At 44.1% G+C, this 17,825-nt stretch overlaps 1 protein-coding gene across 2 annotated transcripts in view; it reads right to left on the bottom strand.

Moving 5' to 3' along the window:
• VCAN (versican) overlaps window positions 1-17,825 on the bottom strand; it is a 115,215-nt gene that overhangs the window by 88,588 nt on the left and 8,802 nt on the right. For both annotated transcript variants that reach the window (XM_038765976.1, XM_038765977.1), the window contains exons 2-3: window positions 8,978-9,061; window positions 2,454-2,831 (exon numbers count right to left, since the gene is read on the bottom strand). In XM_038765976.1, the coding sequence (XP_038621904.1) occupies window positions 2,454-2,831; window positions 8,978-9,047 (448 nt within the window). In that variant the 5' untranslated portion in view covers window positions 9,048-9,061. The remainder of the gene's footprint in view (window positions 1-2,453; window positions 2,832-8,977; window positions 9,062-17,825) is intronic.

The raw sequence follows: 17,825 nt of genomic DNA, 5'->3' as shown, positions 1-17,825 counted from the left end.
CACAGTCTAGAAGACAGACTCAGTCTAGAATGGACTGGGATGATGTTAATTATCCATTAACATAATGGATGTTAATTATTCATTAACATAACCTGCTAACATCCTAGGAGGATGATGTTTATGATGTTGAAGAAAGTTCCATATGCTCAACCTGAGGTCCTGACTCCAATCTTAGAAATGTTTTCAATTACTTCCCCGCTTTCTAAAGCAAACTCCTTTTTCCTGCACAGTCTCCCTTCCAAAGGCGATGTAGCTTGTTTTTGATCTTTCACAATAATTTGCCCATGGAGCACTTGATTGTGATTTTGGCAGGTGGTTGAATTGATATACACTTCCATCTCCACAATTAAGCCCCACTGATGAGTCAAAACAGAAACACACCTGGACAGACATAGGATAAGTGTGCTGACAACAGAAAACCCTCTTGAAGTCTCATTTTGTTCTATTCATGAATGCAAGGATAATTACCAACTGTCTAGGCCCCATAATGCTTTACACACTGCTGCCAAAATTTAAATCTCTCAGCATCCACAATGCACCTGGTCACCACTGAAACGTCTGTCTAAAATAGACCTAGGAAGTGAATGTCGTTGCTAATTTTCAAATAACATTTTTAATCTTCCAGAGCCTGCCTGTGGCCAATCGTAAAGCTTAAGGATTTTCATCAGTCCATATCCATAAGGATTTTCATAAATCCTTGATTTAACGTCAAATTTAAGCTTCACCTCTTCTCCTCAGAGTCTAAAACTCTGCTATACCCATTGGAGAATGGGTAGGCACTAAAGGGCCTCCAAGATGAATAGAGAAGACATCAATATGTATAAGTCTCTGCAATAGCTACAATAATTAGAAGACCCCATGGGGCTAAGGAGATTAAGGCCAGGATTTCCATTGTTTGGAAGAGAAAGAAACTACCCCATTGTTAGCACTTTAATGTTGAAAAACTTTTGTTAAGAGCTCGTTCCTTGGGTTTTTTTTAAAAAAAGAAAAGACCACAGAAGAAATATGTGAGGAGCAACTACTGTTACTGGGGAACAGGTTACAACAGCCCAGTTTTCAGTGAACTTTTGGCAAGGCAAAAATGTAATTATAGGAAGAAGCAAGTGAGTCTGCAGCAAAGTTGACATTCAGGAAACTATTTTGTTGTATTTGAAATTCAAAGGATTTCCTTTTTGGCTTCACAAGAAAGAGCTTAATCAATTTTCTCCTGTACATTTTTAAAGGTATGGATTTTATAGAGAAATTGGTAGCTTGAAGAAAATGACTCTGCGCTGTCCTGTCCTGTCTGGGTATTACAATTCTCCCAAATAACTTGCCAAAATATTATCCTTCCAAGTTCCACAGCATTAAGCTTGGACTCGATGAATACAATTATTGTATTGCTGTGCCCTTCTAATTTAATTAAGTATTCAAACTCCATGCACAGTGGGGTTGAACTAAGGAGAAATGTTTCTTTGAGAACCTTGTGAAGGAACAGCTAATGTACTAGCCCTTTCAGCCACTAGATCAGTTTTTACATTCCCCCCCTTTCCATTCTTGTGCTATTTTCATCAAGAAGCATTAAGCAAGGGCTTTCATTTTCCACTAGTCTAAAAGCTCCATCAGATGTCTGGGTAGTGGCAGTAAGAGAGGGTGGTAGCTGAATTATCGCTGACTGATCAAAAAAACCTGATTCATGCCCAAGACTTCCTAAGAACCAATTAACATTCTTGATAAATATAGTAGATTTGAGACATGAGAGTAATACCTAAAGCAAATTCTCTAATGGGGAGGTACAGTAGGAGGTTACGCAGGCAAGAGAGAAGAGACAAGAGGCAGAACAGACGAGCAGAGTTACAGTCTTATTTCAATTAATGAAAAAAGAGACAACCTAATGAAGGCCAACCTTTAACCCCAGGTTGACCGATTTGTCCTGTAGACCTAAAAGTTGGACTAGTCTGCCATAGATGGTGGCTCATTATAGGATACTGGGCAAGCTGCTGGTAGAGAGACAAAGTTAGAAACCATTACAGGGAATAGGAACAGAGGGTATAGACACTAAGCACAGAGAGTAGTCGCACAATGCAGTGATGCACATCACTCCTGGCAGTCATATCCCTAGAGGTAACACCATCATAAATTGTGGCCCCAAAAGGACAGCAACAAAAGCAAACAAAGCTACCAATCACCACCTACCTTTCCTAGTCATAAAGCATTTATCATTTTCAATTTTAAACTGAAATGCTGTCTCACAGGAAGCCAAGTGCATGTGTGCGTGTGTGTGTGTGTGTGTGTGTGTGTGTGTGTGTGTGTGTGTGTAGAATGCTGATTATGTTCATCCATTCCCACCTGCAAACATCCTGAATGAAAGACAGACTTGTAAAGAAACATTCTGAGGCTGGTTAACGTATTGACGGTTTAAGGATGACTGGATGATTGCTTGTAATATAGAGCAGACTACAATCAAGCCTTACCCTCTACCGCCAGGGATACGGTGTCTTGGGTGTCTTCGATACCATACATGACATCGCAGCGGTAAAACCCTGCGTCGCTCGCCCGCAGTTTGACCACGGTGAGGGATGCATCTCCTACATCCTCAGGATGGGTGGGCACTGAGACTCTGCCATTGTAACCCTGGCCAATCTTGATATTGCCATTCTGGGCCACCAGCACAGTCGTCTCCTTCAGATCCTTCCCAATCTTATCCTCTTCCACCTTAGACCACTTGATGCGAAGAAATTCGCTTGTATTGTTGTAGCTCGGAGGCAGAGTGGGCATGGTGGAGAAGTGGCAAGGTAGGATGACTTTTCCAGAGAGGGATCCCTTGATCGGTGGGCTCTTTTCCACTTGAACTATGGAAAGAAGAAATAATCACATTAATGACGCTGTTACAGATCAAATCAATGATGGACATGGTTTAAAGCTCACAAGATGAACCTTAAGACAACACTACCTAAATATTACCTACTGGTAACAGAGAGCACCTCAAATTCAGTGAATAGAATGCTATGCCAAGATCCATAATGGAATGATGATGGTGATGACTGCAAGATTGTAAGCTCCCTGTGGGTAGAGATCATGACTACTTAATTCTTTTGTGCTCTCCCAAGAGCTTCATACAGTCCTCTGCACACAGTAAGCACTCAATAAATACGACTGATTGATTGTTGATGGAGGCTCCCATCACAAACGATGGATGAGTCTCGGTCCTGCGACTCCATGACTGAAAAATCTGCGCAGAGGAGTTGATTCTAGTGCTTGTGGCTTGTGCAGCGCCCCTCACAATCACACTCTCTCATCCCTGCCAGTCAAGTTCTCCCTGGGGCTCAATAGAATAACTCACTTCTGTGTAACCAGGTGGTTTCTCTGTTAAAAACATTCATTTTTTGATTTGAGTACAGGAAGATCTGCATTTTTTTTAAGTGTTTCCTTCCTAGCCCTAGGGTGGAATACTTGTAAAATAGAATATTTCAGAAAGTTGGAACAAAAGAAGGTACAGCAGGCAAAAGGTCTCACTTTGGCTCAAACATGATTATAGGGCTTTTATCAAAGCTTTGCAACAATTCCAGCTGCAAATACTTTGCAAGGGAAATGCTTCCACTCAATTATAGCCTTAGGGGAAAACTGACTACCGTTCATCCAGCCTTTCAAATAATATATCTGGAGAAAAGATTTCTGTTCACTACCCTTCATTTCCCAACCTGTCTTGCCTATTGGCCAGGTCTGAATGGAGCCAGGTAATTGTGAACCAAATTTTTGAGGGAAAATTTCATTTTGGGAGCCAAATATGCATAGTGCAGACCTGAAGGAAACATTAGCAGAAGTTGCTCTGGTTAGATGCTGGGAATTTCTTTAGAGTCCAGGCAGAATGCTTGGTTGATGAACATCTCACAAACTTTCCTAATCTCCAGTTTAGGCCCCTCAGGCTGCTGCTGCTCCCATAAGACCTCAGGGAAGTCCCCTGAACCTGAGAAGACTGACAGTGTGCAGAGGCGAACGGTGCCAGGCCACTGGAAGCCTGGCAGCATGGATTAGTGGATAGAGCATGATCCTGGGAATCATAAGGACCTGGAATCTAATCCCAACTCTGCCACGTTTGCTGTGTGACCTTGGGAAGTCACTTCGCTTCTTTGCGCTTCAGTTCTCTCATCTGTAAAATGGGGATGAAGACTCTGAGCCCCATGTGGGACAGGCACTGTGTCCAATCTGATTAACTTGTATCTACTCCTGCATTTAGAACAGTGCACATAGTAGCACTTAACAAGTACTATAATTATTATTATGATGATGATTTCTAGTGTTCCCAGGGAACCGCTGTCAATCAGACTGATTTCCATGCCAAGCAGAAGAAAGGCCATAAGATTGTTATGAGCAGGGAATGTATCTGCTAATTGTGTGGTATTGTACTCTTACTCTCCCAGGCACTTAGTACAATGCTCTGCACATAGTAAATGTTCAATAAATACCATTGATTGATTGATTATGTAATACTGCAGAAAAAGGCACCAAGTCTTGATAACTGTAACCTTTCTAAGTCCTTCCTTGCTGAATTGGGGAAAAAAGTCTGCTATCAAAAATTATTTTAGCACCACCTAGTTAACAATGCTGGTTTTGTTCAGGTGATTTAGAAACATATGGATTCTATTATCGTCCTATCTTACCTTGGCAGTCTAATGAAGACTTGACCCCCTAACCCACCTAACATAGTCTCGTACCTTTGCATGGAAAACATAATTTTTATCATTCTTCTAAAAGACCGTTTTGGAGAGCTGAGGGTATAAAATGTGCCATCAACATCTCTGACCCCAATTCTAATTCAATCATTCATTCATTCAATCGTATTTATTGAGCACTTACTGTGTGCAGAGCACTGTACTAAGCGCTTGGGAAGTACAAATCGTCAACATATAGAGACGGTCCCTACCCAACAACGGGCTCACAGTCTAGCTGAATGTTGATCTGCCCCCATCAATCCTGCATGGAGCAAGTATGTGTCTCCTGGGAACTGGCCAGGGAAAATTTCATTCTCTGTAGGGACCCAAGCCCATATTACCCTTCCCAGTCATTTAGACTGTGAACCCACTGTTGGGTAGGGACTGTCTCTATATGTTGCCAACTTGTACTTCCCAAGCGCTTAGTACAGTGCTCTGCACACAGTAAGCGCTCAATAAATACGATTGATTGATTGACTGATTTCCAGGGGCCTAATCGGAGGGCTTTATCCCAGTGTGGGATATGCAGCTTCTGATCCAGTGGGCCTGCCATACAATGGCATTTACTGAGCATTTACTGTGTGCAGAGCACTATACCAAAGACTTGTGTGAGTACAGTAAAATAGGTAATCTCGATCCCGGCCGTCACGGAGCTTACAATCTAGTGGGATTCCTGCCAGAGGCCTGGCTGGCCTACTGACCCACACAGAGACAACCCTGGGAGAAAATGGCTTGTCAAGTCTCAAATTTCAGAAATCGCATGAGGAAGATGAGACAATCCAATTTTAGGGAACCATCCCAATTCTCCTTCGAACCTGGAACTGGCCCAGCCAAGGTCTGATCTCATGGGGAAGTACCAGGATGGGTCAACGGACTGGCCTGAACCCCAGGCAGACCTACACTGTCTAATGTCATCCAAACCACCATGAGGCTTGGGGCCTCTGGTCCTGTCCCCTGCCCCATAGCTTTGAACCACAGCCTGTGCAGCTGAGGTGGCCAAGGTGCATCCAACTGGAAAGCAAATCTACCCATTATCCTAATTCCTTAGCGCTGCAGGCTGTCAGACTGGGTGGGCAACGGGGCTGGTCAGTGGGGGAACTCTCCCTTCATGAGAAAAACTAAGGAAAATAGCCCCTGTGAGTTTGTGCACATGAAGATGGGAAGCCTGGGCTCATTATAGCAATTAAAAAGATGAATTCAACTAGATGCTGTCTATGAGTTAACCTGTAGTTCCTGATGGAGCGAAGAAAGACAACGGCTTCAGCTAACTAATAATAATAATAATAATGGCATTTGTTAAGTGCTTACTATGTGCAAAGCACTGTTCTAAGCGCTGGGGGGGATACAAGGTGATTAGGTTGTCCCACGTGGGGCTCACAGTCATAATCCCCCTTTTAGACTCCCCCCCCCTTTTAGACTGTGAGCCCACTGTTGTGTAGGGACTGTCTCTATATGTTGCCAATTTGTACTTCCCAAGCGCTTAGTACAGTGCTCTGCACATAGTAAGTGCTCAATAAATACGATTGATGATGATGATGATGATAATCCCCATTTTACAGATGAGGTAACTGAGGCTCAGAGAAGTTAAGTGACTTGCCCAAGGTCACACAGCAGACATGTGGCAGAGCTGGGATTCGAACCCATGACCTCTGACTCCAAAGCCCGGGCTCTTTCCACTGAGCCACGCTGCTTCTCTAAGCACTATTCTAAGTGCCGGGGGGAGTATTAGACTATGTAGTCTCTTGATTATAAGCTCATTGTGGGCAGGGAATGTGTTTGTTCTATTGAACACTCCCAAGCACTTAGAACAGTATTCTGCACACAGTAAGTGCTCAATGAATACAACAGACTGACGGAATTTGTTTTGTTTTGTTGTCTGTCTCCCCCTTCTAGACTGTGAGGCCGTTGTTGGGTAGGGACCGTCTCTATATGTTGCCGACTTGTACTTCCCAAGCGCTTACTAAAGTGCTTTGCACACAGTAAGTGCTCAATAAATACAATTGAATGAATGAATGAATGACTAACACCACCGGGGGATAGCTAGTTTCACAAGAATGTCCGAGTTTTCAATGAAGACTTCTTTTAGCAAAGAGTTGTGCAGTCTTGGGTGTCATTGTAAGCAGAGAAACGTTGTTGAAAGTATATGGCCAAGTATTCACTTGGCTGCCTGTTCAGCACCCACAAACTCTGTGTAGAAATGCCCCCAGAGAGAATTGCTCTGTGGATGATTTCAGGTGCTTGAGATGTTCCTGAGAAGGGCTGGTGAGGACATGCGGCTCCACTCCAGGAGTTAAAAGGATAGCCTTCTTTCAGCAAGGCTCTAGTCTGAATTTCAAAAGACATTTGGCTTTTAAAATCCTTCAAGTGAAGAGCCAACTCTGCCTGGGGCTCCTCCTGGCTCTATCTGAACCAAAATAGGAGATCCCCGGGGCAATGGTTGTCTGAGAAAAATCACTGATGTATTACAAACTTGGATTGTCCATTCTTGCCTGACAAAATCTGGCCTGTCCCAGAATTCTTGAAGAGTACAAGTTGCAATGATTTAAATGTGTGGAGCTGAATCTTTGGGAAATTATTCTGCATTTAAACTACCTACTCGGCATATTACAGAAAGGATTTGCTTTCACTGTTCTTATTGATTATGCCATCAGGTAAATGTAATTCAGGAGGTGTAGCATGTCCTTTGGTTCAAAGACAACACTGTCGACAAAAACAGTTGATTAGGCTATTATTCTTTAACAAGGAAGACAAGTTAGCTGTGACGCTAGTAGTGGAGTCCAGAAACTTCTGTTTGGCAGTGCATTGATTTTGTGGCTCTGTTTAGAAATCAGTCATTTTTCTGAACCCTTAAAGCACTTTAGTTGGTAGCAGTAACAACTTCAGCCCTTCCCAAGGCTACTATCATGCTACTCTGGATTGGGCCTTCATCACCATCAATGGCACTGCTTGAGCATCTAGTGAGTAGGAAGCACTGTACCAAGAATTTGCGAAAGTACAACAGATGCAAGTCACGCAGTCACCATCCTAGTGGCCTAGTGGAGAGAACACAGGACCTGGAATCTATTCCTGGCTCTGCCACATGCCAGCTCCGTGACCTTGGACAAGACACTTCACCTCTGTGCTTCAGTTTCCACATTTGTAAAATGAGGATCAAGCTCTACTCCCTCCTACTTAGACTCTGAGCCCCAAATGGGACAGGGACTATGTCCAGCCTGATTATCTTGTTACTACCCCAGTGCTTAGTAATGGTAATAATAATGATGGCATTTGTTAAGTGCTTACTACGTGCAAAGCCCTGTTCTAAGAGCTGGGGAGGATACAAGGTGATCAGATTGTCCCACGGGGGGTTCACAGTCTTCATCCCCATTTTACAGATGAGGGAACTGAGGCACCGAGAAGTTAAGTGACTTGCCCAAAGTCACACAGCTGACAATTGGCTGAGCTGGAATTTGAAGCTATGACCACTGACGCCCAAGCCCGTGCTCTATCCGTTGAGCCACGCTGCTTCTCTAGTACAGCTCTTGGGACATAATAAGTGCTTAACAAATGCCACAGTTATTGCTATTATTATTGTTATTATTATGATGGAGTCTTCCATCAGGAATCAAGAAAGAACCACTGCCCTGAGACTTCAAGATGCAGGATCTGTACAGACTATTTGGTTGGCCAGTAGATGACACAGAGTAACACGTATTCTCTCATCTCTCCCAGTCATATTCCTACTGAGGTGTGCAGTCCAAAGAGTGAATAGCAGGCAGGGGCACAGCACATTACAAAGTGCACATGATAGTTCTTTACATGCAGGATGCATTCACAGCCAATACAATTGCAGCATAGCTCAGATGCTATGCCTTAGTGCCACAAACCAATCACCCACAGTTTTTACCAGCTTTTACTCCACATCCCAGTTGGACTACTCTACTGCCCAGAAGCCCTTAGGTGGTTATTTGGTCACAAACTTTCACCACTGGCTAGCCTGAGTAGGTGGGACTACAATGCAACTGCTAATTTTATTAGTAAGCAGAGACTGGGAAGCTGAAAATGTTTATGTTGGGAGAAAGTGCTGAAAATGAATGAGCTTCTGCAGGATTTATCTGGAAAACGTTTGGTGGAGTTGACACTGAAGTCCATGTAAGGAAGAGCAGATGTATTAGATCAAAGCTTCCAGCTTTGAATAGGTCAAAGTGCTATAGTTGAATTTGCTCTCTATACCAGCAATCACATTTCACCCTCCAAGACTTAGCTTTATTATTCACATTCTATCAGGGACTGTTTGTCCTTCTTACCTTTGTGTAGTGCATTTGTGACGATCAAGGTGGAACAAATCCATAAGATGCCTTTTATATTTAATAGCATCTTGACCTCTTGACCTAGAATTAAAAAAGAAATCAGTGAAGTATGCAATTACAGGTAAATTCATAAAGAGTTCACTTTGGGAGGGATGAAAATTGCCCAGAAGTCACGCATATAGCAGGGTTGATGAGCATTGCCCTCTTTGTGAGACTGGAATTTTAGAAGGATGAAGAGATTAAGGGTTGGTAAATGAGACGCAATCACAAAACCTTAGTCCTTGGTTTGATTCTCACCTAGCTCAGTAGTCCCAAAAAGGGAAGAGGGGCAGGGGAAAAGGGAAAGGGACAGAGAAAAAGGGAGAAGGGAAAGGAAGAGGAAGAAAGCAACGTGGCTCAGTGGAAAGAGCACAGGCTTTGGAGTCAGAGGTCATGGATTCAAATCCCAGCTCCTCCGACTGTCAGCTGTGTGACTTTGGGCAAGTCACGTAACTTCTTTGTGCCTCAGTTACCTCATCTGTAAAATGGGGATTAAGACTGTGAGCCCCCAGCGGGACAATGTGATCACCTTGTAACCTCCCCAGTGCTTAGAACAGTGCTTTGCACATAGTAAGTGCTTAATAAATGCCAAAAAAAGCAGCAGAAGAGAAACAAGGAGAGGGAGGAGGAGAGAGGGAAACAGGAAGGGGAAAGAGAGTGAGCGGGAAAGTTGTGAGGGGGAGGAAGGCAGAGAGAGAGAGAAAGAGAGAGAGAGGGAACTCTTCTCAATTTGATAGTATTTGTAAAATTGATGAGCATGACCTTGAGAAGAGAGAGTTAAGAATAACTTGATTTAACTCTAAGGATACAGCTCATCAGGCTCTGATGATTTCAATACATTCTTTTTAAAAGTAGTTATGCTATATACTAAGGGCTTACTAATGCTAAGCACTAGGGTAGATACAGCCTAATCACACACAGCCCTCATCCCACAGTCTAAGAGATAGGAAGGATAGGTATTTTTATCTTCATTTTACAGATGAGGAAAACAAGGCCCAGAGAGGTTAAGTGCTCTAATCCTGGATCTGCAGTTAATCTGATATGTGAACTTGGGCAAGTCACTTAATTTCTCTTTGCCTCTGTTTCCTCTCAGCTGCCTTTGACACTGTGGACCACCCCCTTCTCCTCCACACGTTATCTGACCTTGGCTTCACAGACTCCGTCCTCTCCTGGTTCTCCTCTTATCTCTCCGGTCGTTCTTTCTCAGTCTCTTTTGCAGGCTCCTCCTCCCCCTCCCATCCTCTTACGGTGGGGGTTCCCCAAGGTTCAGTGCTTGGTCCCCTTCTGTTCTCAATATACACTCACTCCCTTGGTGACCTCATTCGCTCCCACGGCTTCAACTATCATCTCTACGCTGATGACACCCAGATCTACATCTCTGCCCCCGCTCTCTCCCCCTCCCTCCAGGCTCGCATCTCCTCCTGCCTTCAGGACATCTCCATCTGGATGTCCGCCCGCCACCTAAAGCTCAACATGTCGAAGACTGAGCTCCTTGTCTTCCCTCCCAAACCTTGTCCTCTCCCTGACTTTCCCATCTCTGTTGACGGCACTACCATCCTTCCCGTCTCACAAGCCCGCAACCTTGGTGTCATCCTCGACTCTGCTCTCTCATTCACCCCTCACATCCAAGCCGTCACCAAAACCTGCCGGTCTCAGCTCCGCAACATTGCCAAGATCCGCCCTTTCCTCTCCATCCCAACCGCTACCCTGCTCATTCAAGCTCTCATCCTATCCCGTCTGGACTACTGCACTAGCCTTCTCTCTGATCTCCCATCCTCGTGTCTCTCTCCACTTCAATCCATACTTCATGCTGCTGCCCGGATTATCTTTGTCCAGAAACGCTCTGGACATATTACTCCCCTCCTCAAAAACCTCCAATGGCTACCGATCAATCTGCGCATCAAGCAGAAACTCCTCACCCTGGGCTTCAAGGCTGTCCATCACCTCGCCCCCTCCTACCTCACCTCCCTTCTCTCCTTCTACTGCCCAGCCCGCACCCTCCGCTCCTCCACCACTAATCTCCTCACTGTACCTCCCTCTCGCCTGTCCCGCCATCGACCCCCGGCCCACGTCATCCCCCGGGCCTGGAATGCCCTCCCTCTGCCCATCCGCCAAGCTAGCTCTCTTCCTCCCTTCAAGGCCCTGCTGAGAGCTCACCTCCTCCAGGAGGCCTTCCCAGACTGAGCCCCTTCTTTCCTCTCCCCCTCGTCCCCCTCTCCATCCCCCCGTCTTGCCTCCTTCCCTTCCCCACAGCACCTGTATATATGTATATATGGTTGTACATATTTATTACTCTATTTGTTTATTTATTTATTTATTTTACTTGTACATTTCTATCCTACTTGTTTTATTTTGTTAGTATGTTTGGTTCTGTTCTCTGTCTCCCCCTTTTAGACTGTGAGCCCACTGTTGGGTAGGGACTGTCTCTATGTGATGCCGATTTGTACTTCCCAAGCGCTTAGTACAGTGCTCTGCACATAGTAAGCGCTCAATAAATACGATTGATTGATTGATTGATTTCCTCATCTGAAAATAAGGATAAAATACCTGTGGGTCTGTGTCCAATCTCATTATCTGATACAATTTTGTTGTATCTGCCCCAGTGCCTCTTGATACATAATAAGTGTTTAATAAATATCATTGTGATTATTAAATGGCTTGCCTGAAATCTCACAGCACGGTGGTTAGAGTCCATGTCTCCTAACTGCCAGCACCCTGTTCTTTACACCAGGCAATGCTGCCTGATTCTTTATTTCTTCATATCTGAAGAACTACCACTCTCCCCACCTCAAAGACGTCCTAAAATCACATATTTCTTAATAGGCCTTTTTTGACTAAGCCCTCATTTTGCTTACTCCCTCATCTTTCTGTGTCACCTATGCACTAGGATCTGTATCCTTTAAACACTTGATATTCTCCCCATCCTCCGCCCCATAGCAATTATGTACAGATCCACAATTCATTTTAATGTCCGCCACGCCCTCTTGATTGTAAGCTCCTTGCAGGCTGGGAACGTGTCTGGCAACTCAGTTGTAAGTGCTCCACACCAGTAAACTCTCAATAACTACCATTGATCGATTCTTGCCCTGCTTTATGTTGGCTTTCCACCTTCATTAGTGGACTTGTCATGGCCAAATGCTCACATCTGATCGTTTTCATAAATGCAGAAAGGTAACAAGACTGAAGCCTCTGCCATTCCATAGTCAACACCAGCTTTCCCTTCCTGTCAAAGCTTAGGGGGAAGAGGAGGAAGACCAACATTTTTTCTAAGGATTTCAAGTTTTCACTCAAATTTAGTTTGGTACATTGCACACACATATCATTATTTCAGTTTACTTAACATCCCTAAAATGAAAACTTTAATTATTGAAGCTATGCTATTTTCCCCAAGTCAGTTATAAGAATGCTGGAAACTAAATGCCCACAGAAGCTGGATCTCAGGTGACTGCAGTTCAGTCAATCAGTCAAATTTATTGAGTGCTTACTGTGTGCACGGCATTATACTAAGCGCTTGGGAGAGTACAACGGAGTTGGCAGACACATTCCCTGCCCAAGTTTCCAGTGTTATTTATCAGCTGTTACCTAGGCAGCATAAGTGAGCATTTGTGAAGCTATGTCGATAGAGTGCTGGTGTGAATTCCTGGAGTCAAACTGGTCCCTCAGACCAGCAGGAAGGCGTTCAACTTATCTTGTATCTCAAACAGACAATCGAGCAAAAGCTGCCAAAGAGTGGGAGAGTCTTAGAAACACAAGTTCAGGGATTTGGAAGCAATAGAATGAGTTACGCTGTTAAGGGGTTGGTTTTAATCTTAAAAATTAAAGCTTTTTACTAACATCTCAAAAATGTACATTTGCATTATAGTGTACGGGGATTCAATTATTGCATTGAAAAATTATCGCTCCCGTGGACTTTAATCAAGTCCACATCAGATCAACTTTCCCTTTCCAAAGATTGAGCCAAACATTCCCGGTCGGTGCAGCTTCTGCACATCATCATCATCATCATCACCACCACCACTGCTATTTAATGAACATCTGCTTGCTTAAGAGCACCCCAGTAGCATTTACAGTGAGAACTCAAATCTTATTTCCTGCTCCCCTTTGGACAAGCGCCTATGTAGCAAAGCAGTAGAACAGTGTGAATAGTTTAGGAAAAAAGAAAACGGAAGCCTCCTGGATTTATTTCTATGAAAATCTAAATAACTGTACATCATTTCAGCGTTCCAGGAAGCCAGAGCAGAGAATGTGTGTTCCTTTCTAAAGCTCTGAATCTACTGCAACCTGGGCTGTAGATCCAAAATACATGGCCCACTTGTGTGACTTAACACACAGGACCTTTGGCCAAAGAAAATATTTCAGTAGAAAACACATTTTTGTACTGGATTATCCCTGTAACATAATAATAATAAGAATAATAATGGCATTTATTAAACACTTACTACTTGCAGAGCACTGTTCTAAGCGCTAGGGAGGTTACAAGGTGATCAGGTTGTCCCACAGGGGGCTCACAGTCTTAAACCCCATTTTACAGATGAGGTAACTGAGGCACAGAGAAGTTAAGTGACTTGTCCAAAGTCACACAGCTGACAGTTGGCAGAGCTGGGATTTGAACCCATGACCTCTGACTTCAAAGCCCATGCTCTTTCCACTGAACCACGCTGCTTCTCTCTATATTCTCTCTCTATATATTCCCTATTCTCTATATTCTCTCTCTCTATAACATCCTTATATAAAGCATGGAACTTTACAGACATTACCGGCCCAATCTTCCAAGTCCACTCCTACCCCACTCTCCGGGAAACCCACCAATGGTATTTTCACCTGATTGATACACTGCACTTCAAACTTTCGAATCCCTTCCATCAAGACCAGCTCTCTCTCCCCAGTAAGATGGAGAGCACTTTGGAAGTGTGAAGGCAGAGGAAATACAGGACCAAAGGAGGCCTGGGCAGTAACTATCAATCAGATAGATTATTAGGCCAATCGGGAGCATGCAAGGATACAATCTCATGACAAAAAACAACCCAGGTTCTAATCCCAGTTCCACCACTTGCCTGCTGTGTGACCTTGGGCATGTCACTTAGCTTTTCTGTGCCTAAGGTACCTCAGCTGTAAATAAGGTCACCACCAACCACAGGCGAACATTAATGACTCGCTGCTCCACGCCCTTGTCTTTAGGCTACATCCCCCCCACATTATTCCACTTAAAAGGTTTTCACTTTTCTCCATTAATTTGACCCCTTGGATATGTCAGGAATGATTCGCTGTCTGGGATTTGGGGCCTTTAAAATGATAAAATTGCATTTCTACTCTGCTATGCCAGACAAATCCAGCTCCTTTTTTTCCTCCTCCCTCCCTCCCCATAAACCACAGGAATACAGCTGCTTCTGGAAAAAGTTCATGAGGAAGCAACCTCACAAAGATTCTTGCATCCATCAAGAAAATACAGTTAGCAGGCCACCTAGCAGTATTTATAAAACAACCCGCAGGGCTCTGAAATGAAGCCCCTGGAGAACTTTTCAGTGGTTTCAACTCCCTTCCTGCAAGGGGCCATTAAGAACATCCCCAAACTGGGAACGGATTTGCCCCCAGATTGATTTATTTCAGGGAGCCCAAATGGATGGTAAAAAGCATTTTGAAATACCCGTCCCCCCTCCAGCCCACGTGCTAACAATGGACATTGTTTTTCTAGCACCAAGGGCCGGCCCCAGAAAACATCATCTGGCTGAGTTGCTCTGAAGGATGGGGCCCCACACGGAACCAGTCAGTCTGCAGGTCCTGAGACTTGTGAGCCCAAGAGTCAGGTCAGATCAAATCAAGACATCACCTTGCCATGTTCAGGTCAGGCGCAGAAACTAAGAACTGAAGAAATGCCATATTGGGCAAACTAATTACCTCTACCCTTTCTCCCAGAGAGGCAGCAGGATGCTTGGAGAAAGGATGTGACAGTTGACCCCTTGGCATCCATTCATTTAATGATCAGGGATGTACTGTAGAACAACTCTATCACCGCCCCCAACCCTACCGCCTCCTGGAAATCACTATGGACTGCTCAGCTGTGAATTCACAAATATTCTCAGCCTGAACAACTTCCTGTGATAATGAATTCCATCTGTTACCACTGGGGTAAAGAAGTGTTTCCTTTTGCTGGCTTTTAATCGCTCACCTGCAAGCTTCACTGAAGGCCCCCTCTTCCTGTTACTGTGGTAGTTGATGAACAACAATTTTGTCTTCTGACTAGCCACACCCTATAAGATTCTATAGACTTCAGTCCTGTCCCCTCCCTCTTTGCCTACATCTTTACAGAGTGAAGAGTTCTAACACTTTCTGTCCATAGTCGAGCAGAAATTTTTCCCTCCACCGATCTTCTTGGTTGCACTTTGCTCTGCCTTCTCCGGTTCTAGTATCGACTTCCTAGAATGTGACCACTAAGGCTGCCTGCAGTATGCTAGATATGGACATACCCAAGAGCCTTCTTTGGGCTGGGGCAGCAAAGAATTGCTAAACCTAGAAACCCCTAAATTCTCAATAGGGCCCTGGGAGCTCTGGGCTACACACAAGACAGTCCAGGCATTAGCTAGTAAGCTCCTTTAGGCAGGGAATGTTTCTGGAGCTCTGTTACACTTTTCCAAGCACTGAGTGCACTGCACCTAATACGCCCTCAAACATTATTTCATCACGCTAACTGATTTACAAACTCACAATCTCATCCTGGTTGGTGTACCTTTTACACCAGCCTTTCTCTTTGTTAAGAAATTTACATAGCTTTGGCAGCTCCCTTTCAAAACCAAGAGTATAAGGTGAATTTTGCTGGGTCAGTAAGACTCACATGCACAAACACACACACTGTGGCCCCACATCTCTTAAGTCCTCCTTCTGAAACAATTATTGTTTTCTATATAACTGCTTACACATAGTAGCCAGGAAATCCGGGGACATATTTATTTGCTTACCCACTAACAGAGATCACTGGTATCCAGTCTTGAAATGCAATCTCCTCTGGCCTGCCCGGTGGTGACAACTCTTCCACAATTTTCAGAAATTCCAGACTAAAAAAATCTAAGAATAATTTATCCAGCCCGGATTCCAGGAGGAAATTGGCAGAATCCAGCGGCCCAGGCTGGAATTTCACCAGGACATTTATCTCTTTTTCCCCTTGTTCCAATTCCAGAGCAGAGAGAGTACAGGCCTTGTGCTTTCTGGTGTTCTACAGCTCCGGGCGGCAATCAGCATGTTTTCTACAACAAGGAGAACTAGTGGCCTCTAACAATACGTGTTTGTCAGTCTTGGCCATATCCTCTAGGTGGGTGGTGAAATCTGGGCTGCACACATCCATTCATTATTTTCCTTAAAGGAAGCATGCACCCACGAAGCCTCGTCAGCTCTGGAATGGCCTCCCACTTTAAGGGTATTTCTAATCAATTCACTCGAAACCTTCCCTTGCTAAACTCCGGTTTAAAAAGATGTGACTGTAGGCCTGTTCTGAAAGGCAGTGAGGTCATCTCCAACGTGTGTGAAGCATTGGAATTGGAACTCACCCCACGTTCAAGCATTAAGTCAAACAAACTTGGGAAAGAATGGATGCCATTATCCTTCAGTATTAAACCTTGTTTAATCACCTCAATAAATGGCATTTTCAGTTTTAGCATCTGCCTAGATTTATATCTAAACAAAGGCAGTTTCAGTATAACACATTTTCAGATTAACCAATGCACAGATCAGGTTCAGACAGGAAACGGCTACAATAACCTTAGCGCCGATTGTTGCAGTGATTAGAGTTATAATGCGCTTTACACACAAAATAGCCAAGTATGACTAGGTCGGTAAATTGGCAAAGGATTTCTTCCTCTTTGTGGAATAGAGAGCTCCTCTTCTGGACAATGCAGTACCCTCCACTGGGCACCCAATCTTTTTCAAGACTGTTTAGGGAGGGTAGGGAATGAAGGCAATTTTTCTTTTTTTTTAGTATTTGTTAAGAGCTTATTATGTGCCAGGCAGCGTGGCTCAGTGGAAAGAGCCCGGGCTTTGGAGTCAGAGGTCATGGGTTCAAATCCCGGCTCTGCCAGTTGTCAGCTGTGTGACTTTGGGCAAGTCACTTCACTTCTCTGTAAAATGGGGATTAAGACTGTGAGCCCCACGTGGGACAACCTGATCACCTTGTATCGCCCCAGTGCTTAGAACAGTGCTTTGCACATAGTAAGCGCTTAATAAATGCCATTATTATTATTATTATTATTATTACTAAGCCATGGGGTAGATACAAGTTAATCAGGATGGACACCATCCATGTTTCACACGGGGCTCAGTCTTCATCCCCATTTTACAGATGAGGTAACTGAGGCCCAGAGAAGTGAAGTGACTTGCTGAAGTCATACAGCAGACAAAAGGCATTCATTCATTCAATCATATTTACTGAGCACTTACTGTGTGCAGAGCACTGTACTAAGCGCTTGGAAGGTACAAGTTGGCAACATATAGAGATGGTCCCTGGATTAGAACCCAGGTACTTCTGAAACCCAGGCCCGTATGCTGATCCATTAGGCCTTTCATCCAAGCATGCAGCCTCTTCTTTCCCTGGAAAACTGGCCCTTAGCTCAGGAAGGGAACTCAAAACTCTTAATGAAACAGTCATTACAGCCACTCAACTCCTGGGGAGATGCCAAGCCCTGCTATGATGAAGAGCAATGTTCTGTCAGAGTCCCAGCTATTATTTCTAACTGTGCTTACAAGTGTCCCATTTGAGAGGTTCAATTTTTTTTAATCAATATTTTCATGATACTCTGCCAAACTTGCCAGTCAGTGGACG

This window comes from Tachyglossus aculeatus, chromosome 23 (assembly GCF_015852505.1).
Source record: "Tachyglossus aculeatus isolate mTacAcu1 chromosome 23, mTacAcu1.pri, whole genome shotgun sequence".
Taxonomy (NCBI): Eukaryota; Metazoa; Chordata; class Mammalia; order Monotremata; family Tachyglossidae; genus Tachyglossus; species Tachyglossus aculeatus.
Note: the sequence above shows the minus strand (reverse complement) of the source record. Positions and strands in the feature narration are given on the sequence as shown.